The sequence below is a fragment of the Alexandromys fortis genome, unplaced genomic scaffold (genome assembly GCF_014885135.2).
Source record: "Alexandromys fortis isolate MF-2015 unplaced genomic scaffold, M_Fortis_MF-2015_v1.1 scaffold_107, whole genome shotgun sequence".
NCBI classification, from domain to species: domain Eukaryota; kingdom Metazoa; phylum Chordata; class Mammalia; order Rodentia; family Cricetidae; genus Alexandromys; species Alexandromys fortis.
The window spans coordinates 2,764,380-2,791,464 of NW_026067987.1; the positions used below are offsets into that span (position 1 = coordinate 2,764,380).

The window sequence follows — 27,085 nt, forward strand, 5'->3', positions numbered from 1 at the left end:
GACAGAGGTTTGAGTTTGAAGTCACTGGGTTAGAGAATCTCAAACTCTCAATTGAAACTCTAAAACGCCAAGCCTTAGGATGGAGGGAGTACAGTGATTTAGATTATCACAGAGCCCTGCGAATAAAACCAAGACCAAGCCTCCGTATGCTAAGAAACATCAACAATACTTTATTTGCCTCTCATACCCTATGGTGATTTGTGTGAGAATAGCCCCATGGTTGAATGCTTAGTTTCCAGGAGAGGAACTATTTGAGAAGGATCAGGATTAGGAAGAGTGGCCTTGTCAGAATAGATGTGGTCATGTTGGAGGACGTACGTCACTGAGGGTATGCTTTGAAGTTTCCAAAGCCTACACCAGGCTTTGTAGGCATTCTCTCTCTCTCTCTCTCTTTCTCTCTCTCTCTCTCTCTCTCTCTCTCTCTCTCTCTCGTCCTCCCTTCCTTCCTCTCTCCCTCTCTCCCTCCCTCTCTCCCTTCCTTCTTTCTTTTCTTTTGTTCCTGTCTCTTCCTGTTTCTGCCTGCTGTCTTTGGATCAGTATATAAAGCTCCCAGCTATTAGTCTAATACCATGGCTGTCTGCTTTCTGCCATGATGACCATGGACCAAATCTCTAAGATTATAAGCAAGCCCCCAGTTAAATGCTTTCTTTTATAAGACTTGCCTTGGTTGTGGTGTTTCTTCACAGCACTAAAACAGCAACTAAGACAGAAGTTGGTAGCAGGGACTAGGGTAGTGCTGACCATATTGTTGTTGGAGGAATGTGAATTTGGGACGTGGGACTAGAGAAGTGGTTGAATTCTTTAAGGGGGAGCTTAATGGGCCATCTTAGTAGGAGAATGGAAGACAGTAGTGCTGATGGTTATTTGTAGTATACAGGCCCGGCTTAAGAGGTTTCAGAGGGGATGCATATTAGCAGCTAACCTAGAGACTACTCTTAGGATATTTTGGCAAAGAATGTAACTGCTTTTTGCTTTTGTTCTAAAAGTATGCCTGAGTTTTTAGATTATTTAGATTATTATGTAGATTATTGTCATTGGCAGAGGCGATGTCAAGAAAGTCTAGTATTTACTGTCATGTAGTTTTGATCACCCTCATACAGCTCCACAATGGAAAGGAACAAGTGAGGCAAAGAGAAATACAAAATGTACAGTTTGAGGAGAAAAAGAGCACCAGGAAATGTAATGTTGGGGCCAAGTCTTGTGTTCAAGGAGATGAACAGATGAAAGAAAAGCCTGATGCTGAATGGGAGTAAGGGAGTGATGACCTCAGGGCAAGACCCCATCCAATTCGTTCTGCAATCCGTGAAAGGAAAAGGTCTGAGGGATTTCCTAGGCTTAAACAAAGGCAGGCTTATATAAATGTGTTCAAGGAGTGGGGTAGGGTTCCAGCTCTAGCAAGCAGAATTTGGCATCTTTGGACATGTTTTTTTGGCTTTAGAGTCAAGGAGGATGCAGGAATAAAAGGATTGTGAACATCCTCCACCCATTGAGGAAAGCCAGTGAGGTCAGATGTGTGTCAGGGGAGTCCCTGCATGGATGCCTGGAGAGGCTGTTTCAGGAAGCTGTGAAGGTAAAGCCTGGGTTGTGTTGGAGATCCCAAAGTATTGGGGATGCCAGATCTCTGGGATACCTGCCAAGGAAAGCTGCTGACAGGACATGGAACCATCCCAAAAGAGAGAAACGTGTTGCAGTCAAAAAAGCTGGAAGGTGATGAGGAAAAGCCATCTAATATAGAATTTGGAATTTACCCTGCTGGGTTTTATCTTGCTTTGGTCCAGCATTTCGTCACTATGTTCCATTCACTCCCTGTTGTCATGGTAATGTATATTCTGTGCCTTTGTGTGTTAGGTGATCTGCTCTTTGATTTTACAGCGGGTTACAGTTAAGAGACTGCCTTGATTCTCAGAAGAGACTTTGGTCTTTTGAACAGTGTTGATATTGAAAGACTGTGGGAACTTTTAAAGTTAAACTAAATGGATTTTGCATTATGATTTGGCTACAAGCCTACGGGGCCAGTGAGTCTATGTCCCCTTAGACTCATATACTTAAATGCTTAGTCACCAGGGATGGAAATGTTTGAGAAAGATTAGGATTAGGTGTGGCCTTGTTGGAGGAAGTCTATCACTGGAAGTGGGTTTTGAGGTTTTAAAAGCCCATGCTAGGCCCATTTGGCCCTGCCCCAAGCTGCCCTGCCTACTGTCTATGGATCAGTATGCAAAGCTCTCAATGATTGCTCCAGCACCATGCCTGTCTCCTCCCCTTCATGATGATCATGTACTAACCTGTAAGCAAGCCCCAATTAAATGCTTTCTTTTATAAGAGCTGCCTTGGTCACAATGTCTCTTCACAGCAAGAGAACAGTGACTAAGACATAACTAGACTCTTAAGAAGAAAGAGAATCCAGACTCTGCAACATATTCACTGTATCTATTTCTCCATGAAAAGTTACTGAAGATGTGAGGAAGAAGAAAAGTATGATCCATGATCAACAGAAAAGCCAGGCATAGAAACACATCCATGGGGTAGATCATGGTGATGGATACATGCCCATAATCCCAACACTCAGCAAGCATAGACAGAAGGATCAGGAATTCAATGTAAGTCTTAGCTGCAGTGAGTTTGGGACCTGCTTAGGCTACATGAGACCCCATCTTAGATGGAGGGAGGGAGGGAGGAGGGAGGAAGAAGGGAAAAAGGAAGGAAGGAAACCAAGCTATGGGCAAGACAGGCTTTGGAACTGTCAGAAGACAAAGACATAAAAACAATGACAAAATATTAAAGAATATAATTGAAAAGATTCTAGAGCTGAAAAATAGCATATTAGAAGTTAAATATCACAGGTTAGGACTCATAGCACATAGGTCAGCTATAATATAAGAAAACGTCAGTAGCCTTGCGAATAGTTATTCAAAATCAGATTAGAGCAGAGGGAAGAAAAAGATTGAGATAGAAATTAATATTCTTAATGACCTGTGAGGACAGCCTTGCTGCATCTTATACAACTTTGAATTTGAAGTTCAAGAAGGAAAATGACTTGAAGCATTATTGACTGACGGCTACTCCATCTTCACTCCAGAAGTTTAGACAGCCCAGCAAGACACTCACTCACTAAACAAAGGAAAGCTTCTATTGACACATCATAGTAAAACTGTTAAAAATGAAATGAAGAAAATGCAAGACATGCAAGAAAATGTCCTGAGAATAGACTAAGAGAGGCTACATTCTGTAAAGGAGAGAGCAAGTTCTCATCAAAGGAAGCCAGAAGATGGTGGGATGGCATTGGAAAGGGCTGGAAGAAAAGGAAGGTCAACAGAGGGAACGTACCCACTGATGGTTCTCTCAAACATGAAGATGGAGATGTTGGTCTTACCCAGAGAAGTTAGCAATTTGTCGACTCTAGACACAGCAGACACTAGACACTTAGAGAATGTTGTGACTTAGAAAGTCTTTTTAAAAGTTGAACAGAGATGAGGTTGGTGTGTAGCTCAGTGGTAGAGTGCTTGAATGAGGCCCTGCAAGTGGAAATTTTTCAGGTGTTATTTATAGAAATATTTAATGTGATGCAAATATAGAGTCGGTATAGATACATGGGTGGGTAACTCCCAGTAGAGAAGGAGTTGAGTGAGATCTGGTAGTGATTCGTGTGCAATTTTAAGTATATTTAATATATTTCATTTCACAACTGAATGGTGGCTGTATCAAAGCACTGCTTATAATGTCCTTTTGCACTTCTTACTCTTCCTAAAATATTCACCAATTAATGTATATTTTCCTGTGTACAACTGTATCAGTATGTCTCTGCCTCTATGTATGTTAAAGGAAGTCAACTCTTCAGGTGTAGCATGAGGAGCGGGCTTGTTGGGGTTTCTGTCCTGCCCAGTTCCCACAGCCATTAAGCCACAAAGAAATCACACGATGTCTCCATAAGTTATAAACTGATTGGCCCATTAGCTCAGGCTTCATATTAGCTCTTATAACTTATATTAGCTCATCATTCTAGTATATGTTAGCCACATGGCTCAGTACCTTTTTCCAGTGGGGGAGGTTACATCCTGCTTCTTTGGTGTCTGGACAGGACTGGGGAGGAATGGACTTCCTCCTTCCCAGAATTCTCCTGTTCATATTGACCCACCTCTACTTCCTGTCTGGTTGTCCTGCCTATCCATCCTGCCTGGCTACTGGCCAATCAGTGTTTATTTAAAACATGATTGACAGAATACAGAATTGTCCTGCACCATTCAGGAGGTCCTAATTGATAGCCAATAACACATTGTTAATATGGGAAGCTGAGATACATTTAAAGTTCATGCCGTCCTACTAGCTTAGAGGGAGCCCTTAAACACAGCAATGGCTCGAAAGCCAAACATAAAACTAATGGGACAGTGGTTTCCTAGATCCTTCACAGGAAGCTGTGGTTGGAAATTTTGAGTTTGTACTCAAGTGATTCCTACAACGCAAAGAGTTTTGTTGTGTCTCTTGACCAATTTTTTTCCATCTCCTGTAACAAAGGAGTGACATTTATGCAACATATTTATTATTGTGAGATTTATACATTAAAATATTCGTCACAGTAGGGGGATTAGAAGCTGCTGTTTGAGGAGTTTTGTGCCCAGAATGAATGCTTGACTGTGGTAGTGATAGTGTGCCAATAACGATCCCACACACCTGGTTTTCATGGTCTCTGGATTCAAACGCATCAGTCACAGGGACAGTTGAAGCATTCTTTCCTCTTTTGAAAACAGGAGTTTGAACTACTGAAAGATAAGTCAAGGTTGTCTTAAGTTTACTTAAGGAAAGCAGAGATTTTTCTGTCTTCTTTTGGTTTGGTTTCAGTTTTGCCGGTTCCTTTTTCACGTTTCTTGTTTAGCCCAAGAACAACTGTCTTTGTGATCAAGGTCTTGAGGGCCGGCCAAAAATGTCTTTGTTCTTATGATTTCATTCTAAGCTCCCTCTGAGTTTTCTAGTTAGCTGCTAAGAGTCAGTAGACTCAATAGGAGACCTTAGGAGTTGATCAGGTGTCTTGTATTGATTTACTTAGTAATGGGAAAATGTCACTTCACCAGGGAGCCTGCCCATAACTTACCTCGAGAGCTGTCATATTCATTTATCTTCTGAGACACTAAGACTGGCCCTGTCTTAAATGGATTTATTTTTTTAATGCTTGTACACTATTTTGCTGTTGCATTTTCTTACTGTTTCAATCCATCTTGAAGGGCATGCCCTTTTCTCGCTAGCACGGACCCATGCCTCGCTTTCCGTTAGAGCTGAGAATGAAGCTGCCTCACTGGGGTGCTGACATTAAAGGATGCTGCTGGGTTTACCAAGTACCTCTTCAGACGTGTCCGGCATCAAGCCTGCCCTGGGGCCTCCATCCCAACCTGATGTCTCCATTGACCTTTCTTGAGTCATAATCATCTTTGTCTTTGCTCGTCCACTGCAGATGCGGGGGTAAAAAAAAAATGCAGTGTCATAGCAAGCAGTCAGTCCCTCAAGCCTTGAGTCATCGATTGAATCATTCCATGTTTGTTTGGAGAAACTGTGATCCATGCTCCATAGAAAGGTTAAGGATAAGAGCTTCGACTCAACAGAAAAGGCCCCCAGGCAGTTGTTCAACAACTGTGATTCACAGCGCCCTTTCTTACAAGTCCTGTTTGAAATATTGTTAATAAACCCAGTGTTCCTGCCTCATGGTGGAAGGTGAAAGTTCCATCCTCCTCTGTGCATATCACCTGATGCAAGTTGAGCTGTGCATGGCATCTTTTACTGCCCTGGGGACACTCCAGTGCACAGCTGATTTCTGAGGGTTTTAGTTGGGGATTCAGAATGTAAAAATGCAAAATCAGAAAAAAAAGGATATTTTTGTTTTCTTTTAATTTTTCACAATATGATTTGTCATTATAATGGACTTTGGTTTTTGAATGTGATGCGACCCAAAGGATAAGGTTGGAATGAATCCATGTATTCATTCCAGTGGTGACTGAAACACTAAAGAAAAGATTGTTTAGCATGTTTTTCATGGTCGTTGGCTCAGTTATTTAGTTCATTGAAGCCCTGGAGGTTTGCTGGAATCATGTCACAACATTCATGTCCTGGCATTCATGGGGAATTAGATCTGAGACACCTAAGGATCAAAATCCATGGGAACTGAAGTTCTTAGCTACAACGCTGTGGTAATTGTGTATAGCCAATGCAAGCAGTCCTTCTGTCTACCCAATTTGTCTACGCTACTTATGAGAAATAAGGACAGATCACCACGCCAGAGAGGTACCATGCCTCCTTTAAGATCTTATCTATAAAGAAAGAACTGAAATGGTCACACTTAGTTGTTCTGTGGCATAACCAGCCTAGAACACTGTCTGGTCTGTGTCTTTGAGCATACATTTGAGCTGTTTGGGATTTCATCTAATTCATGCTCACTAGATGACCTAGCTATAGGACTGAAGAACTTGTATTGCCATAGTTTTGTGTTTCTTATGTAACTATTGGGATTTATATATATGGCATTAATCATTGCTTGATGTATATTTTTTATCAGCTATATTCTTTCCAGTGAAGTTGTCCTGCTCAAGTGGGACTGGGATGTGGTAGATTTGCGAGTAATTTCTCGACCAGAAGCCCTGGAGTGGCTGGTCTAAGCATTTTGCTATTTCTTGAGTAGGAACAACCACGGCTATCGTCTGTAACCATAATGCAATTGTTGTACTCGCCAATTTATAACAGCGGCCTCTTTGACGTCAATAATGGTTGGAGGATCAAAACACTCAACCTTTTGTTTTCATTATCTCTTGGCAAAGGGGCAAAGAGACCGGAATATTTTGACAAAGGCACACTATGAAAGTTACTTCTGCACTGATCTTGGGAATAGAAATTGACAGAATCTTTCTGGGATGCAGTTGGCATTGCGGATATGGAGCTCTGAAATAATTCATGTTCTTTGATGCAGTTATGTGATTTGGAACCTATCCTAAAGACAGAGCAGATGCCAAACAAAGATTTATTTACAGTGACATCCACTACCGTGAATTTGTGGTAACAAGAAATAAGAAACCTAAATGCTAACAAAAAAGGAATTGTTTAAAATGAAGGATAGCATCTCAATAAGGTGAAATGCTTTCATTCAAAGTTGTGGGTCTCTTTTTTTGTGTGTGTTGTTTGTTTTGACAGTGGTGATACAAAATATACCTTAAAAGAAATTGACCACTCTCACCAGTTTTGAGAATACAGTGCACCAACCTCGAGTACATTCGTACTGTTGTGTGTCTTTTCATCCCCACCTGTCCACAGACCTCTGTTGTAGGAAGGCCGCTTGTTTGTTCCCAGCTGCTCAGCTCCAAAAGAACCACAGAGAAACCAAGCAATACTGTTTGGCCAATAGCTTAAGTGTATTTCTGGCTAACTCTTATATCCTGAACTAACCCATCTCCATTAATCTGTGTATCACCACACCACGTGACTGTGGCTTACCGGCAAAGTTTCAGCATGTCTGACTCTGGTGGCGGTTCCATGGCTTCGCCCTGACTCCACCTTCTTTCTCCCAGGGTTCAGCTTAGTTTTCCCCACCTACCTCTGTTCTACCCTGCTATAGGTCCAAAGCAGTTTCTTTATGCATTAACCACCACATAAAAGCAACACATAAACAGAAGGGCCTCCCACATCAGACCTATCTCCATCTTATAAATCTGAAATTCTGCACACTTTAAATAGCTCCCTCTCCTCCCTAATCTGAGCCCCTGAGAATCACGATACTACTTCCTGTTTCTGTGAAGCTATTGGAGATACCTTATATTTGCTTTGCGATTATGGTAACTGATTTAGCATAATATTTACAGAGTTTATGCATGTGATAGCCTGTGCCAGCATTCCTTCCCCTTTAAAGGCAGACTCCTACATCTCCGTCTCTAAACATGTTGGTGCTCCTATCTTTTGCACATTGTAAACAATGCTGCTATGAATATTAATATACAGATATCTCCCCAGAAATCTGGTGACATTTATCATGACATACCAAATTACAAAGCAGATTACAAAACAGCATGGTTTTTCTCTTTTCAGGAAAAAAAAAAAAGATTTTGTATAAATGAATGGAAGAAGCATTGTTAGGAGCTTTTAAAATTTGTTCTCTGAAATTTCTGTTGTGAGGAATGAGTGTATAAGTAGTTGGAAGTGGTCGCCAGGTCACGGTGGCAGGGGAGGCGACACTCATTTCCTACACAAGCTGTTTTGCTTTGCCTTTGACAATTTCATGGGTGGTAATTTCAGCGGTCTCTCTAGAGGCAAGAAGGGGCGTGAGATTCTAATCTCATGACCCAGGTGGCACCAGCAGAAGCACAGCTGTAATGTCCCGGAGGAAGAGAAGGGACAGCTAAATGGGACCTGAGTCCAGCTCCTCCTGGCTGGGATGCAGGCACTCTCCAGCTGGAAGTGAGCAAGTCGAGAACACTTCTTGTACTCTGTGGGTACTGCCCATCTCAACCAAGATGCCAGCGTGCATGGGGCTCGCTCACTTTACAGCCAGGGGCTTACCAGGGGTGTTTATCAGAGGAAGTTTTTGAACAAATTCCATTACATTGAGAGCATGAATGAGAAGTGATTTGTTTTAAATGTAATTACGATACAACTGCATTTAGATGCAAAATATCGCTTCTCAAATGTCATACTGAGCTGAACATATTATAACATATTGGTTCCCTTTTAACAAATATTTAGTTCTAAAACATAAAAAGTGACAGGAATGGAAGTAACTTCATGCTATTATTCAAATATTGTTGGAATTCTCTTACCATGTGAATGGTAAGTCCCCCCCCCCCAAAAAAAAGAAGTTGCCTTGATTTGGTTTCTGTTGTGATTTCATCTGAGCAGAAGCAGCCTTGAGGAGCAAAGGGTCCATCACTGAGGGAAGCTGACTTAGGAAATCAAGGGGGAATCAAGGGGGAAACCCTAGGTAGAAACTGAAGGCCGCAGAAGTCACAGAGGAATGTTGCTTCCTCGCTGCCCTCCCCCACCCCCTTGCTCAGCTTGCTTCTCACACAGCCTAGGACCACCTGCCTAGGGATGGTGCCTCCCAGAGTGGGCTGGGTCCTCTGCATCAACTATCCATTACAGAGAAGCCTCATGGACATGCCCACCTGGTCTAGGCAGTTCTTTAGTTGAGGCCCTCTTCTTAGGTCACCGAGTTTGTGCCCTGCTGACAGCTGATGCTGTGGCGGACGTTTCCTCTACTTTAGCATTACTCTTGGCTCATTTTAGTTCTTTCTTGATAATTTTTTACTACCCACCACTGTAGATCTCTGTACATAAAGGGATGTTCATTTATCCTCCTGCTAATTAGATTGTAAAGATTTTAGCAATGTAAAACTTCTTCTTTGGTGTATTCTATGGGTATATTTTAGTAGTATTGCTGGAGCAACTTTTTCTTAAATGTTAGTTTTTAGCCCAATAGAACTGATTAACTGTGTATGTTTATGTTGAGACAATGTGTTTTCCTAGAATATGTTCATGTCATTAGAAGATACAACCTTTATCCTTCAGAAAAGCAATTCTCTCTGATTTTGTGCATTTTATGCTTTCCTGTCCAACTTGCCTCTGTTTTACTTTGTGAAATAAAAAGAAGCAAAGGAGGCAGCCCTGACTATAGAGTGCTTGCCACATAAGCACGAGGACCTAAGTTCAGATCCCAAGTTCCCTCCTGAAAACCAGACACAGTGGCAATCAGGAGGTAAACACAGGCAGTTTCCTGGAGCTTTCTGTTCAGCCATACTAGCTCGGTCAGTGAGCCTCACGTTCAACCAGATACCCTGTCTCATCACGTCTTAAGGGACACTTGTCATTGACCTCGGGACGTAACATGTGCACGCACAGGTATACACCAAAAAAATGAGATGAAAAGCAACTAAAATAATTTTTAAAATACAGAGCGAAGGCAGACAATGCTAGGGAAGAAGGCTCAGGCTTTGGAATCCAGCAGAACAAGGTCAAGTAGGAACTTGACCACTTCTACACTGCATGACTTGCTATTTCTGTGCTCCAGTTTCCTTATTGTTGGGAACGCCCCCTGGGCTCCAACAGTTGTCAGTGCTCTAAATCCCAGACCCCAAGTGTCACTACCTAGTAAGAACTCAATAATCAGAGACTGCGACTTTTTACTTTCTCTTAGTAGTTTGGTGTTCACCACAGGTTTCTCTGGTAGACCACATCACAGGAGCTGTTATATTAGTATTAATAGCATTCTCTGTAGCAAGACCAGCTCCTACAGCTCCTAGTTCAGGCTCCTAGGTTTGGTGCATGTCTTCGTTGGATTTGCATTCCGAACTGCAGGAATCATTTGTGGTTGTGATGCTAGTAGCATTTTTTCCTGGCCATTCCTCCGGTGGCTGGCTGCTCCTTTGGGCTGAGTCTCAGAGGGAGAGCAGCGTGGATGACAGAAATCTGGCGTTGACGTGAGTTTGGACTGTCAACAAGTTTGCTGCCACAGTTGGCTTACTTTAAAATGACTTGGCTTCAGCTAAAATCATTTCATTATTTTAGCATCTGTGTGTACTTTTACCAAGTGTGAATCTTGAAATAAACTCAAACTCAGTGGATCTCAAAAAGAATGAAGGTTCGAAAGGGAATTGTAGGGAGGGCGTTCACAAGGATGGGAAGGAGGCTGGAGTAGTTTTTCAGGATGGAAGAAAACTAGAGGGAAAAAAGAAAACTAGAGGGGATGGGATTATAGTTGTTAAATCATTTTATAAGTATATGAAATTGTCAAATTTATTAAAATTTTAAAAAATAATATATAGTATATACATATTATATGTATATACATATATGTATAATATGTATAGAGAGGAAATTTACATCAGGGAACAAGAGAATACAAAAATATAAATGCTCACAGTAGTGTTCTACATGTTTATATGGCTGATATTTCTAATCAATAAACTTTTTAGTAATGAGAATCATATACATATTCTTTAGAAGAAACTAAACCTTCCCTAGCTATACATGAACTTCCTGTTAAAGGTGTTATACAGGGAAAATAAATTCTTTATTAATAATGTCCTCAGTATATGCATTAGATGATAAATTCCAACTATATTAAACTGTGGCACAGGGAAGGTGATGGGCAAACCACTAATGCTCTCCTAGGATGGAGTTCATGGCCGTGTGGTGTATGCAAATGGGGGCCGAGAGCAGTAGCAGATGCCAACAGATCTGTATGTCGTATGACCTGCTGTGTTCATCACTCGTTACCTCTGGTCCTTCATTGTATGTTGAGTGTAGTTACCGGCATTGATTCAGGAGGCCCAATGATTCAGGGCCTGAGGACTCGCTAGCAGCTGGAATGGCAAAATCTCTGCTGGCCTGAGGTTCACATTCTAGCCGGGGGATAGAGTAGACCCTCTCGTCATTAGTTCATATTCTGAAGCATACAGGATGAGCCAGGGCTTCCTTTTCTTTTGTACCATGTTAAAATTTGGATTTCAAGAAATATTTTTATTGCACCCACATCTGTCATGCCCAGTGATGTGGTGTTGTCCACTGAGGAGTATCTTTTGAATCTTTTTAATATGAGTACACACACGCACACGTACGCGCGCGCGCACACACACACACACACACTAATACGTTATACCTGTAATTCTGTCCCTTTTTGTTCCTTTACCTCAGTAGTATTCTTTTCTTCTCATGCTCTTCCTTTTTTCCTGTTTGCCTTCTTCCCTCTTCCCTTCTTTTCTTCCCCACCCCTGCTCCTCTCTGCCACCCTTTCATTTTCTGTTGAACTTTCTGCTTAGGTCTTTTCCCAATTTTATTAAAATCTGCAAAGAATCGACTTTCAGTATCGCTGGGTTTTAAGTTGCATATCTACTTCGTATTTCAATGATTTTTAAAAATCATTTCTTCTACTTCAGTGATAATAGATAGCCCTTTTTGCTAGATGGAAGCTGGGAGCATTGATTTTTTTTTCCAATCTTTTTCCTTTCCCAGCACATTCTGTGAAAGGTATAAGTTGTTCTACTCCCCAGAAAAGTCAGTATATTGGGCTTATTATATAGTTCCATTCAAATGCAGTTGTCAGGGTGATTTCTACTGTGATCTTCAGAAGTGGGATGTCCAGTATCCAGATATATCTTTCTTATTGATTTCTACTGGTGCAGTTAGGAGAGAGAACACACAGCATTATTTCTGTTCTTTGAAACCCGTTTAGAGGTCCTTGCTGCCCTAGAGGGAAGCCTGCAGGTCTGGGGAGCAGCATCTCAGATAACACAGATTAGAATGGCACGCTGTGCTGTTCAGATCTCCCATACACCTGTTGATATTCTTGTGTGTGTGTTTGATCATCATGGAGTGTTTTATAATCTCCAGCTACTATTGTAGACTCATCAGAGTTCTAAGTTCTATTATTTTTTTGTCTGTATGCTTTGAAGTAATGGTGATAGATGCATGTAGGACTATGACATTTTTGTATTATAGTCTTATCACTATGAAGTACTCTGCCTTGCTTTCTGTCTTTGTCTCTTATAATGATTCTTGTATGAAGTTGGCTTATTTCAGATATTAATATAAAATCATATCTGTATACATCATTGTAACTTCCTGTGTCCTTATACTTACAGCAACTCACATATATATATATATATATTTGTATCCTTTTCTTTCTTTGCTCTTCTTGTTCAATTCTGTTTGTGGAATCTTTGTATTTTAAGTCATGGACATTTAATGTGGAAACTAAAGAGTGGGCTTGTATTTTTATTTATTTATTTTATTTATTTATTTATTATGTATACAATATTCTGTGTGTATGTCTGCAGATCAGAAGAGGGCACCAGACCTCATTATAGATGGTTGTGAGTCACCATGTGGTTGCCGGGAATTGAACTCAAGACCTTTGGAAGAGCAGGCAGTGCTCTTAACCATTGAGCCATTTCTCCAGCCCTGGGCTTGTATTTTTTATCTTGATGTTCATTGTTTCATGTTCTTTGTTCATTTTTTTCATGCCTGCATGATTTTTAATGAAATAATTGAGCATTACTTTGTCTTGTCTAATAGCTCATTAGTTCCTTAGTAATACTTCTAATTACATTCCTTTAGTAGCTCCCTAATGGTTACTATTACATCCATCCAAGCTCTCTAAAGAACTGATAGAATGGATTTATATGTGCATATATATATGTATATCTATATGTATGTATTCATTATATGAATATATATGTGTGTGTATACACACACACACACACACTTTATGAGAGTGGCGTGCAGGCTGTGGTCTGGGTATTCTAACAGTGTCTCACAATGGAAACATGAAGAATTCAGTAGTTGTTCATCCCACGAAACTGAATGTCTTACCGACCCAATCTGCTATTGGAGTTCTAAAGGATTCCTGGAGTTGTTGATCTTTTCTGTGATAGAATCCCAAAGAAGGAGGTGAAAAAACAATGAAGGAATGCCTCGGAAACAGAGTAGATGAACCTGCCAGCAGGAGTGAAGGCAAGCAGGCAAAAGCAAAAGCTTCCTTCTTCCACGTCCTTTTATATGGGTTGTTTTTTATGAGAAGATATGGCCCAGGTTAGGTGGGTCTTCATGTCTCAAGTATTCAGATCAAAAAAATCCCTCACACCAGCCTACAGTCCACAACCCCACTGAACCTAAACAACAAAGAAGACCTTAAGAGAGACATTACATGGATCTACATAGGAAGGAGATAAGTCAAGATTTCCTGAGTAAATTGGGAGTGTGGGGGGTCATGGGAAAAGGTAGAAGGGGAGAGCGGAGGAAGGAAGGGGAGTGGACAAAATGTATAGCTCAATAAAAATAATAATAAAAAAAGAAAAATTTTCACAGGCTAGATATGGTAGCACACACCTTTAATCCCAGTACTCACGAAGCAGAGGCAGGTTGGCTGATCTCTGAGCTAGAAGCTAGCCTGATCTACAGAGCCAGCTCCTGTCTATGGGCCAGCCAAGGCTACAGAGAAAATCAATCCCCCCCCCCCCAAAAAAAAGGAAAAAGGAAAAAAAAAGAAGTTTCTCACAGGCAAGCCTAGAACTTGTGTTTTATTTAATTCCAGATGTAGTAAAGTTGACAACCAAGGCTAGCCATCACAAGGAAGGACTCTTGAACTATACATACTATCTTAAATTATATTTCACTGTTTTCCTAGTAAGGAACCTTGACTTAAGTAGTCAATAGAGGCTATAGTTAATTGAGTTTGTATATAGCTGTGTGTTCGCCCATTTTGATATTTGTTCTTTCCTCAACTCAGATAGACTAGAATCACTCTTCTTTGGTCTGAAAACACTCTGGTGGTTTTTGTGGTATGGATCAACGGGCAATGAGTTCCAGTTTTTGCTCGTCTCGAAGATCTTATTACCCTAACTATGAAGTTGTATTTCTGCTAGCTTCTATTGTTTGCATGAGAAACATTTCTTGTAGCTTCTACTATTTGGATTGCAAAATCAGATTTCAGTTTTACTGACTCTTTGGGGGTTTTGTGCCTTTAGTCTTCTCTGGCCAACTCTCTATTCTTTCTTCAGTCCCTTCCCCCTCCCTCCCCATTCTTCCCTTCTGTTTGGGACTCCAGTAATATATGATGAAGGCTCATCCACTGAGCTATATCTGTAGCTCCCCTCCGGTCAGTTTTAAGATGTCTCTCATGAACAAGATGGGGTGATGCCTACCGGTAGAGACACCAAGGCAGGAAAGTCCCTTGTGCCCACAGTTTGGCAGAAGCTGGGCAGCAGAGCAAGGCCTTTGACTGAACAGTATGTTTTCCTCTGTGGGTTTTTGGTCTCAGGATTTGGAATGTTTTATTTTATCTTTCTTGAATTTTTCTAAACTTCCTGAGTCTGTGGGCTGATGTTTTTCAGCAGCTATTGAATATTTTTATCCCCATCTTGAGCTTTTCCCTGTGTTACATGTCCACTCTCTGCTGGGCATATAAAGATACATATGTTGGGCTTTTAAACTAGGTCCCATATGTCTCCTGTGCCTTCTTCTTTTCCCCTTTTCTTTTTCTGTTCTTATTTCTTTTTCCACTTCATTTTAAATACATCATTGACTGTTTTGTGTTTGTTATTTGTTTATTTCACCGAAGCTGTCTTCTGTTGTATTCACTGTGCTTTTAAGCACATTTTTATTTTCACACGTGGAGTATGTGAGATCCAGATTGTTTGATATTTGTAGACTCCAACTCCGTGTTGCTCTTTTTCTTGGCTTTGTTCATATTTTCCTGTTCTCTTTGCCTCATGCATCATTGTTTTACAGTCCGCATCTTAAAGACCGCACTCGCTAGCGAGTTCATCAGCCTTCCTGGCCCGTGTGGACTCTTGGTGAGTGGTTCACCTGCTCTGACTTCCTGTGATTCACAACGCCTCATCTTGCACCAGGCACCCTGCACTCCAGAATTAAATTAGGACCAAAAGTCACACTGTGTTTCTTAAACAGAGCATGGAGGACAAGAAGCTGCTGATGTCAGCCATTGCGACTGAGTTGAATTGTGTATGAGTTCAGCTTGGGTTACCTAACCTGTCTGTTTTGTCCTTATCTTGGCTGTGACATTTTGACTTTTGACAGAGAGCCTGGAAAGTCTGTCTACACGGGAGATTTCTTGTCCACATTTTGGGGTTTGAGATTTAGCTTTATTCTTCTGTTCCAAACCTTAGTAAATTTCTTTTTTGTTCAGTGTGTGTATGTGTGTGGTGTGTGCATGTTCGTTTGTTTGTATGTGTACCTTCAGATGGATATGTACATGTGTGAAGGCTAGAGGTCACCATAGGGTATTTTCTTCAATTCTTTTCCAGCTTGTTTTTTTAGGCAGAGTCTCTCAATGCACATGGAGCCCTTTGGTCTCCTAACCTGCCTGGCTAACAAGGACCACATATCTACCTGTTTCCACTCCCTAGTGCTGGGGTTATACTGCTGCCCCACCCAGATTTTTCTGTGGGTGCTGGGAGTCCAAACTCAGGTTCTCATGCTTGCTGGGACATCCCCCCAACTCTAGTAATATCTTTATGGAGTGATACCTTCCATGTGTGGGCTCCTTTGTCTAGTGAGACTTTAACTCAGCGGCACTTGGGCATTAGCATCAGTTTTCATTCTGTCACCCCAGCATGCCCTGTCCCAGAGTCCTGCAAAACCCAACCCATCCTTCAATGCACGTCAGCCATATTGCCTGAGGCTCCTTCACAATCCAACTTAAGCAATTACCAGGCATCCCACTAGTTTTATTTCTCCCAAAAGACCTTCAAATTGACAGAGTGTCTCTGCTTACACCAGATCTCCCTTTTTAGAGCATTTCCTTCTCCAGAATTATGTTTTATTTTACTTTAGAGATGTTCAACTTTCACCTTTTTAAATGACATCATTTTCAAAGTGGTTTTTAAAAAGTTTTTTTTTCATATAATATATTCTGATCATAGTTTTTCCTCCCCCAACTCCTCTAGATCCCCCTGGCCTCTCTACCCACCCAATTCCATTGTCTTTCTTTTTTAACTCTCTTTAGAAAACAAGCAAATAAAAAACATAATAATAATAAAAAGATTACAGGAAACACACATACACTTCATTAAAAAACAAAATTAAAAACCATAACATACAGGCAAAAGGCTGGTGAAACAAACACTGTCCAAACAAAGTGTCTTAGGACTGCTTTTGCTGTGATGAAACACCATGACCAAAAGTGACTTAGGGAGGAAACTGTATCTCCCTCCCAGTTCCATATAACAGTTCGTCATCAAAAGCAATAAGGGCAGGAACCTGGAGAGGGGTGCTGCTTACTGGCTTGTTCCTCATGGCTTGGTCGGCCTGCTTTCTTATAGAACCCAGAACCACCAACCTAGGGATGGCAGTACACACAATGGGCTGAGCCTTTCCACTAATTAAGAAAATGTCTTACAGTGGGATCTTATGAAGACATCCTCTCTGATGACTCTAGCTTGTGCCAAGTGGACCTAAAACTAGCCAGTACACAAAGTACCACGAGACAGAAAGTCTACGATAATCCCACTGAGTTTGTTTTATAATGGTCATATATTGCTGGACATGGGACCTACCCTAAAGTGTGGTTGATGTACTCCGTGAGACTCCATTGGAGAGAACTGATTTTTTCTTTTCAGTTGGAGAAAGGTTGGTTAGTGGTGCAAGCCCATGTCCACTTTTTCTCAGCCCTGTGATGGCGCCCCATCTGGTCTGAACCTGTGCAGGCTTGCTGCCAAGTCACTGAACTCATATGTGCATCCATCCTGTTGTTTGGAAGGCACTGTTTCCCTGGAGTCTTCCTGCCTCTCCTTCTTCGTAGCTCCCCCAAGTCCTCGATGGAGGGGCTTGATGAAGACATCCCATTTAGGACTTGGCGTTCTAGATATATCTCAGCCTCTTTACATTGCTCAGTTGTGGATCTCTGTGCTGTCTCCCATCTCCTGCAAGAGCAGGTTTCTCTGATGATGGCTGAGCGAGGCACTGATCGCTAGCAGAATTGCATTAGGAGTCATTTTATTGCTGTTTTTCCCTAGCAGAGCAATAGTATTTGGTTTTCTTCTATACCTATATAATCTGAGCAGTGTCAGGTATGAGTTCTATCTCATGAAGAAGTCTTAAATCCAGTCAGAAAGTGGTTGGTTACTCCCACAGCGTTGGTGCTACTATTGCTCCAGCGTTTCATTCATCAGGTCACTGTTGTTGATGGCAGAGTCTGTACCTGGGGTGGTGATTGCCTTCCTCTTCCAACAGCATGCAGAGTACCTTCCAGTACCAGGAACACTTGTCAGTAGGGGAAAAAGCTCTATATAGGCACCAGCCTGACTTCTCTGTGTTCAGTGAGATATGTAATGAGTCTTCAGCAATAGGGCCTTACCATTAGTGTGTGGAGAGCAACCAAAGCCTTGGCAATAGCCTGAGATGATTATGGGGTTACCATGGGGCCCCTTGGGCCAACAGCTCAATTAGATGCAACCCATTCTTGGCAGTGGAGGTTTTACTTGGCAAAAGATGTCTCCCCTTAATTTAAATGGTTCGTCCATTTCAATTTCTTTTATGTATGTATATATTTTAAGAAACTTCTCCGGTAGTGGGTTTCCATCTGATGCCCCAAATGTCCCTTATTGTTAGTTGCTCCTCCCCATATTCCTACCCTTACCTTTCTCTTCCACCCCGCTCCCTGTTTAAGGTTCTCACTCCAGTATCCCCAGTTGTCTCCCTATGACTGTATATTCTATTTCCCCTTCCTTGGGAGATTGTATTCTCTCCAGTAATCCCTTACCTAAGCTCTGTGATAATATGGATTGAAGCATGCCTATCACATACTTAAATGCTAACATTCACATAGAAGAGCAAACATACACTCTTTGTCTTTTGGGGTCTTTTTTCTAGAATTTTAGTTCAATGATTTTTATGGTTGATTTCAGCAATCTCTGAAATATATAAAAGTATGGTAGATAGAAAGTTAGATAGATAGATGATAGGTAGATAGATAGATGATTGATAGATAGATAGATAGATAGATAGATAGATAGATAGATCCCTTTCTTTTTGTATTGGTTACTTTTCTTGTCGTTCTGAATGAATACCTAAAAAAAGAACTTCAGGGAAGAAGGACTTGTTTGGTCTCGTGGTTTCAAGGATTCCAGTCCATCATGGGTAGGATATTCCATGCTCTTTGGTTCTTTGTTGAGCAATATTGTGTGGTTTGATATTACTTGAAGAAAACAAAATTTGATTTCTCTCTTCTCCTACAGTTTTTTTTAAATTAAGTGTCCACTTGTCTGTGAACAAGGGTCTTTAAAACATAAATGAGAACATGTATGTTGTGACTTCCCTTGATGTGACCCTCGTTTTCCATTTAGAATGTAAATGTTTGCATTTCTAAAAGGATACAAATATTTTGAATAGTTGGAATTTTCTTTTATAGTCTGCAAATATTTCTCAGAGTCAAATGATGAAGATTAATAATTATTTGGGGGGTTTTTGTTTGAATTTAGACATTTGTTCTCCTTAAAAGTAGGCCCCTTGAGGAAGACACAGAATCTTCAACATTCCAAAAGATGGGTTTTTGTTTAATGTTTAACTTATTTTAAATTATGAGAAATATCAAGTACAAATGAAAGCCAAGGGTATAAATATACTCCTCTGCCTACCACCACAGCTTTGGTATTCCTGTCTTTTAGCTATGATTTAAATAGAATAACTTTTATAATGTACTTTTCCTTATGTAATCTTTTTAAAAGATGTACCTTCAAATGGTCATTTATTGGGAATCCAGTCTATGTTTTCTTCATTCTGATTTTCTTTTTGATTTCATTTCTCATTCGTTCATCTCTAGCAGATTCTACTGGGGACAAGAATGTGTACTTTTACTTTTCTCCTTCATGTCCAAATGAAATGCTATCACTGCCCGCTTAATATTGAGTGTGTGGGATCCCTTAAGTGGCCCCGAGGATCTGTCACCTTGAAAACTGCAGCAGATATCCAAACACTGGTCCTTTTGAGTGTGGGTGTGCTTTCCAGGCTTGAAATCCAGGCTCACGAACATTCAGAAAATGGTTTTGTGCCCTTCCAGCTGAAATTACCATACAGCAGCACAGCCTCGGATTTCATCAATGTCTTCCTGTCGCTGGCATTTTGTTGTTTCTGTCACTAACCTGGGACCCAGCCCTCAGGGTGTTGCCCAGGGGATTCTCCTCAGTGCCTTGTGTATCTTAAGGCATTAAAAAAATATGTTCAGAACTTTCATTTTAAGAATTTATGTCACACATGTTTATACATTTCTGGTAGATGGTTGAAGACAAAGTTTTAAAAGATGGGATCACTGGGTCGAGGATGACTTAAGTATTGGAATCAGATGACGTGGGGAGTCAGGGATGTGCTGCACTTACACAGTGAATCCTAATAGCACACTAGATTCTGGGGCGGAAGCCAATGGAATATTTTTTGCTTGGGCACTGGAGTTATGCAAACAGAAGTTACTGCACACCCGGGGTTTCGTGATTGAGAAAGTAAACTTGTACATTTCGTCTTTTTTTTTTCTCCCACCCTAGGTTCAAAAAGGCATTTGAGTCGGAGCCAACACTACAGTCAGGAATTAATTATGCGGTCCTCTTGCTGGCGGCGGGGCACCAGTTTGAATCCTCCTTTGAGCTTCGGAAAGTTGGTAATTGCAGCTTGATATTTTTAGAGGGAATCAAGAAACTGGACCCAAAGTCATGTAAAGGAGAAGACCCTTGAGCTTTTTATTATATCTAATCTAAATTTCGGGGCAGGGGTGCTAATGGATCCCCTGGATCAGAATTTATACTAGTGTATGGAATTTGTATTGGGATATAATTCCTAGACTTATCTTTTTCCTGGTTCCTGTGGTTACAACTCAAACTCATACCGATGATACAAGTTCTTCCCTCACTACCCAGGTCCCTGGGCCTGTAGGTTAGAACTGAAACCATTAAGTAAGTACCTTTATTTAAGAAGCAGACATCTTGCCATATTTACATGGTGTCTCAGCAATTCCCTGATGAAACTGCTCGTCACAAAGGAAAAGGTGTGCACACACGTACTGCACAGACAGCCGTGTAAGCAAAACACCCATACACATGAAAAGTAAGTAACTTAATAAATCCTCAAAAAGAAAAAAAGAGCAGATGTATCTGTAGAAGGGAAGGGCCCTGCAAGGTCACCAAACTCAATCACTACTTTAAGTGATTACCATTGCTACATTTCTCTTAATTTGATGAAGTGCATATTGTCCCTTGTGAAGTAGTCTCACCAGAAATGTTTAACTGGAAGCTCAAGGTCCAATATCCACTCAGTAGGAATCATGAGATCTGTAGAAGTAAGTAGATGATGCGATGCAATGCCAGTGGGCAGGTCCAGAATGCACGGGTATTCTGTAAGACAGCATCTCTGCTTTGAGGAAACAATAAACAAATCTGTGTCATAGGAAAAGAAGCATGACTAGATTAGGTAGATTAAAAGATATTTGGAGTCATAAATACCAAATGAAACTAAATGACCATTTAATTTACTAAGCTTAGTTATGAAAAAACCTATGGGGGACATTTGGGTAATAATTACAGGATTTATTTGAGCCAAGACAAATCTAATATATAACATTAGGGAATTAATTGCTGTTGTAATGGAGAAAGATTTATAGGAGAATTTTCTAGATTCCTTATAATCTGTAAACATAAAATATCTGTGATTTAGTTTGAAAGGTTCAGCAAAAAATAATCAAGAAGCTGAAAGAGTGACAAAATGTTGACAGTTGTCCCAAAACTGATCATTCATTGTACTACATATGTATGTATGTATGTATGTATGTATACACACATGTAGATCTGTTTGGCTTCTCTGTGCTTCTTGAACATTGCATGCTAAGCTGGTGCTCCATTGCTAAGCTACACTCCCTACTCCCTTAATATAGTATATTTTCTAGTTGTATATGTTTGAAATTCTTCATAATAGAAAGCCAAAATGAAAGAATTAATCTCTGCCTTTTCGGAAGCTTCCAGATCTCTCTGGACTCTTCTCTCCTCATTGCAAAGGGAAACATCCCCTCGCTTGCTGTGTTGTGTGCATTGAAAGAGTCAGCATTTTTAATGTGCTCGTTGCTAGGCAACTAATGAGTGCTTGGTCGAGCGCTGTGTCCTCATTTCCCCATAAAACAGCCTTGAATTTAGTCTCAGCCACCAGGTGGAAATATGATGATAAAAGCCATGCCATTGAAAACCCCCCGGTGCTTACAGGTCAGCCAGTTCTAATGAGAGCTATGTTAAAATTCAAATTATATCAGCAGACAGTTCGATGGAAGAAGCTGTAGGAAGTTATATGAAATCACAAAGATACAACACCCATTGCTTATAACTTAAGCCAAAATGTTTTGCACAGAAGAAATTTACACTCTTGGTAAAAGTATAATCGATGTACTTGCATCCGCAATTACGCATAAAGACCTTTTAAAATGTTCCAGTGACACACACCTGTGCTCCCGGCACCTAGGAAGTAAGATGTTGTAGCCTAGAACCTAGCATAATGCTCCTTCTGAAGCTCTGCTCCATGGAAATATCCTAAATACAGATGCGCTTCTATGTCCTGAGGTCCATAATGTATAAGTGCTCATGAGAAAGAAAGGTCTCCCAAGTATAAAAGCATTAGAGGAGCTCCAAAGCCACAGAGAAACCCTGTCTCGAACAACCAAAAAAATAAAAAAATAAAAAAAAACATTAGAGGAACTGGAAGATGGCTCAGTCAGTAAAGTACTATGCCTTGAAATCATGAGGACCTGAGTTCAGTTCCCAGAAGCTACACTGAACAGCAAAAAGTAAAAACAAGCCAGGTTTGGTGGCACGTGTCTTTAATCCTAGCACTTGAGAAGCAGAGGCAGGCATATCTCTGAGTTTGAGGCCAGCCTGATTTGCAGAGGGATTTCTTGCAAGAAGTCACACAGAGAAACCCTGTATCAAAAAACAAACAACAAAACAAAAAAGTAAATCAGTAAATAAATAAAACAAACAGACTCAAAGCTGAAATGGCAATTGCTCTTGTAATCCCACTACTGAGAAGGCGAAGATAATGGATCTCCCAGGCTCATTGCCCAGGCAGCCTAATCAGAGGTCATAACACCCCGACTTGCTCTCTGGCCTCCATACACACTTTCACATCATGTGTATGTGCTTGTACACGCATGCACCTAAACAAACACAGGTTAGAGCCATGTTTTTAACACCAATCTTAAAAGCATAATAGTTTTATATAATAACAAGTTTTTTAAGATTTATTTATTTATTATGTATGCAGTATTCTCTACACATGTCCACAAGAAGAAGGCACCAGATCTCATTATAGATGGTTGTGAGCCAACGTTTAGTTGCTGGGAATCAAACTCAGGACCCCTGGAAGAGCAGCCAGTGCTCCCAACCTCTGAGCGATCTCGTCAGCCCCAATTGTGTAGCCCAGGCTGGCCTTGAACTCATGATCCTCTTGCCTCTACCTCTTTCAGCAAATCCCACCAGCGTGCACCACCACAACTGGCAAAAACAAGTTTTATGCGTCATATCTGAAGAACATACAAACTCATTTGCAAAACAAAGCATGAAAATATGGTTAGTCACAATGGCTTAAAAAAACACAACTCAGTATTCTAGTGGCCCTCACCTCCCATCTCCAATCAATCAACAATTAGAACTTCATGATGAAGAGGTTACTGAGTATGTACACAAAGCTTTACAAGAATGTAATAAAACATGGCTATCGATCCATCTGTGCTTTGGTAAATAATTTATGATTGTCCATATGCTAAAACAATATATCTCATTAAAGATAATATATTTTGAGATTGGAAAGATAGCTCGGTGGGTATGAGTACTTGCCACCAAATCTGATGACCTAAATTTGAACTCCAGATTTCCCATGGTTGAATCCAACCAACTCCACCAAATTGTTCTCTGAGGCCTACATGCACATTGTGGCGTGAGCATGACGGATGCATAGGCACACACACACACACACACACACACACACACACATAAAGGGAAGTACATAGATTAAAACATTTTTGTCCAAATATTGAAAGGGTGGGGTCATGATCCTATGGCAAATTTATGCCATTGTTAAAGTCAATAACCATAGAATAACATTCTAGATTTTTTTTTGACAGCAGGACTCTCTATTAAATTGTGTCTGGATTTTACTATTTTCCTGGAAGTGTCACATAATAAAAAGTTGTTTATTTTCAACCAAGGTTGATAGATACATTTTTAGTGTCTCATTTTTTTCCTGCCTACTTTTTAAACTTTTTTGGAGTGGGGATGCCCAGGTCAAAGATCTGTGGCAGGTATAAGGTATAAGGCAGGTGCAATTAGTTCCAACTTAGACTTTTTGGTGGCAAACTATTCTCTTTTTAATGTATCCTCACAAAATGTGAAGATCATCCAAATGCTCATTTTCCCTTGAAATATTTATGGTAATAAAAAGTAATTTAAAGTTAAAGGTTATTTTGTTTTGGTTATAATTCTCAAAAGGGTAAAATATTACTCTTAGAAAATATAAAGTAGACAAAAGTAAATGATTTTATCTAAACCATTTAATGTGGAAATCTTAATATGACTATATGTCTGGTCTGGGAGGTGGTGGTGCACGCCTTTAATCTCAACATTCGAGATGCAGAGGCAGGCTGATCTCTGTAAACTAGAGGCCAACTTAGTCTACAGAGTGAGTTCCAGGACAGTCAGGGCTACACAGAGAAATTCTGTCTCAAAAAAAAAAAAAAAACAGAAAATCATACATCTGAGTTAAAGAATGTTTAAGAAGTAATGAACACTTTAATAAGAAATATTATAAGATTTCTACACTTGATTTTCTTTGAGGTTTGTTTATGTTCTAACAGGTCACAGATCTTGGGAATTATACTACAACAGGAATTATTTGTACAGTAACTAGACAAAAATTTACAAGTTAATAAGTAAACTTCTATTCATGAACCTTTAAGAGGCAGTAGATGTACTTTCCTTGAGTGGCCTCTGCCCCTGTAGCCTGTTACAATGATATGTTCTACCTTGTAGCCCTATTTTTAAATAGCGAAAATAAAATTTGGTGATACTGGGAATTGAACTCAGAATCTTATACACACTACATGTGCTCAACTGTGAATAGCACCGAGCTATTCCCTCACCCACACCTTTTACCCTCTTCTTGTTCTGTAACAGTCTCAGTAAGTTGCCCAGGCTGCTCTTGAATTCTCTCTGTAGTCCAGGCAAACCTCAACTTCTGTCTGATGCTGTAGCCACCTCCACAGAAGCTGGGATTATAGGCATGCACAACTAGATATGGTTTCAAATCGTTTTTAAGGTAATGGATACTAAGAGCATTAAGCAATTCTGGAAGATATATATATATTTACATATATATATAAGCAAATCAATATGATGAACAAATAATACGGGACAGTTATAATAAAATGTAAGGAATTTGCTCAAGACAAATGTAAGCAAATTTGTCTTGAGCAAAGTTGGAAAACTCACATTATAGTATCAAGCCTTGTTAGTACAGGCTGGGGCTGTAACTGTAGGGTGCCTGCCTCTCATGCAACAAATGTAACCAGTGTAACAAAGAGACAATGGATGGTACTAATGAGACAGCGCTGCCTAGAGTCTTTGGCTTTATAGGTTCGTGACTGATAATATATATGTAATGTAGTGGCATTTCACTTGTATTTTAAGAAATAAAGCTTGCCTGGAGATCAGATTGGTCAGCCTTACAGCCAGGCAATGATAACACACACCTTAAATCCCAGGAGCCACACTAGTTGCCATAGAAACCAGGCAGTGCATAATATTAATTCCAGTAGCGCATGCATTTGACCCCAGAACTAGAGAGAATTATAAAGAGAGGAGACAGCTCTCAGGCACAGTGTCATTCTGAGATTCCTGGAGGCAGGATCGCCCTTTTGGACTGAGGTCGAGGTAAGAACCAGTGACTGGCTGCTTTGCTTTTTGGATCTTGACATTAATTTTATTGATTAAAATACAATTGAAATTCCACTACATTATATTGTTTGTGTATATGTATATGCACACTATATATACAAACACACACTTGTGTTACTGATAGATTTTTCAACCTACAAAACACAAGAAAATCCCCTTTCCCATTATTCCACGATCCATGCTACAGCAACAATATACTCGATTTTCTCATCTTACATGTATGCGCATATGGACACATTAAAATTCTAGACTGTGGCCCACAAATGTTGGGTTTTTCAACTAAAGATAATTTTTGCTGGGGCTGGAGAGATGACCCTGCAGTTAGCACTTGTTTCTCTCGCAGAGGACCCAGGTTCAGTTCCCGACACCCACACTATGGCTCACAACCATCATAGCTCCACTTCAAGAGTTCAGACACCCTCTTCTGAGCTCTGAGGGTGCCATGATGCACACACATATATGCAGGCAAAACCACTCATACATATAAAAGTAAATAAAAAATAAATATAATTTTTAAAAGATATTTTTATTTTCTTCTGTGTGACATTATGCCCTTACAATGCATTTGATCCACATCAGTAAGCACAAACATAAAAGCTATTTTGATCTTTCAGGACAATGAAAACTTAATTTCATGCCCTGCCTACCTGCGGTGTAACACCCTGCTTCCTCTTCATCTCCTAGGGGTGAAGCTGAGCAGCCTCCTGGGTAAAAAGGGGAACCTGGAAAAACTGCAGAGCTACTGGGAAGTCGGCTTCTTTCTGGGAGCCAGTGTCCTGGCCAATGACCACCTGCGCGTCATTCAAGCGTCTGAGAAGCTGTTTAAACTGAAGACACCAGCGTGGTATTTATCAACCCTCGCGTGCTTCTGCAGCTGTGTTTGTTAGATAGCCTCATGTTCTCCTTCAACTTTTAGAGTGTATGATTTCTTCTTAGGCTAAGATCCGGAATCTATGGGAAAAATAAAATTTTCATGAAGAAAATGCATTGAATTAAAAGTTTTGATGACGTCACTTAGATTTTCCTACATATTGGCCTTCCCAGCCAGGGTCACTCATGTGAACTGTGTAGAGGTTGCACAGTCTGTGCCTTCCAATCTGACCCATACCCCAGATCTGAGACCGTATCTTCGTCTCGGCTACTCTGGGCTCCATTCCAAATGCATGCTCTTTGTTTCTTTCACGATCCAGTCTTGGTTTGGGAATTCTCGTTCTTGGTTTTCACTCTGTTTCACTCCTAGTGTGAGAGACACGTTGGAGTGTTTTCTGATGTGTGTGTGTTTTTTAAAAAAATTCAGACTGTTTTTGGGAGCTATCCAAGTCTCATCATTGTCTGTGTAGTATTAGAGAAATGACAAAATTCTTTCTATACTGTGGACTACCTTAAAAATAGTGCTAGTTCTGTTCTGGCACACGTGGTGACTGACTTTCAGGGTAAAGACGTGAAAAAGTGTAAAAGCCATGCGGAGAAAGTCTCTTCCTAGAGCAGGTCTGAGTCCAGGCTCTGAGTGCCCATGGCCCCAGAGCTGACTGCCTTGCTAACATGGTTCTCCTGGTTCCTTACAGACTTCCTCACCTGCAGGTCTCTCTTAACCAGTCCTCCATAGCATCCCTGGCATTTCCTCTTCATCGAAA

At 40.5% G+C, this 27,085-nt stretch overlaps 1 protein-coding gene across 1 annotated transcript in view; it reads left to right on the forward strand.

Moving 5' to 3' along the window:
- Map3k5 (mitogen-activated protein kinase kinase kinase 5) overlaps positions 1 to 27,085 on the forward strand; it is a 205,745-nt gene that overhangs the window by 95,325 nt on the left and 83,335 nt on the right. Inside the window, exons 8-9 of the mRNA XM_050159477.1 lie at positions 20,013 to 20,125; positions 26,136 to 26,295. Of these exons, the coding sequence (XP_050015434.1) occupies positions 20,013 to 20,125; positions 26,136 to 26,295 (273 nt within the window). The remainder of the gene's footprint in view (positions 1 to 20,012; positions 20,126 to 26,135; positions 26,296 to 27,085) is intronic.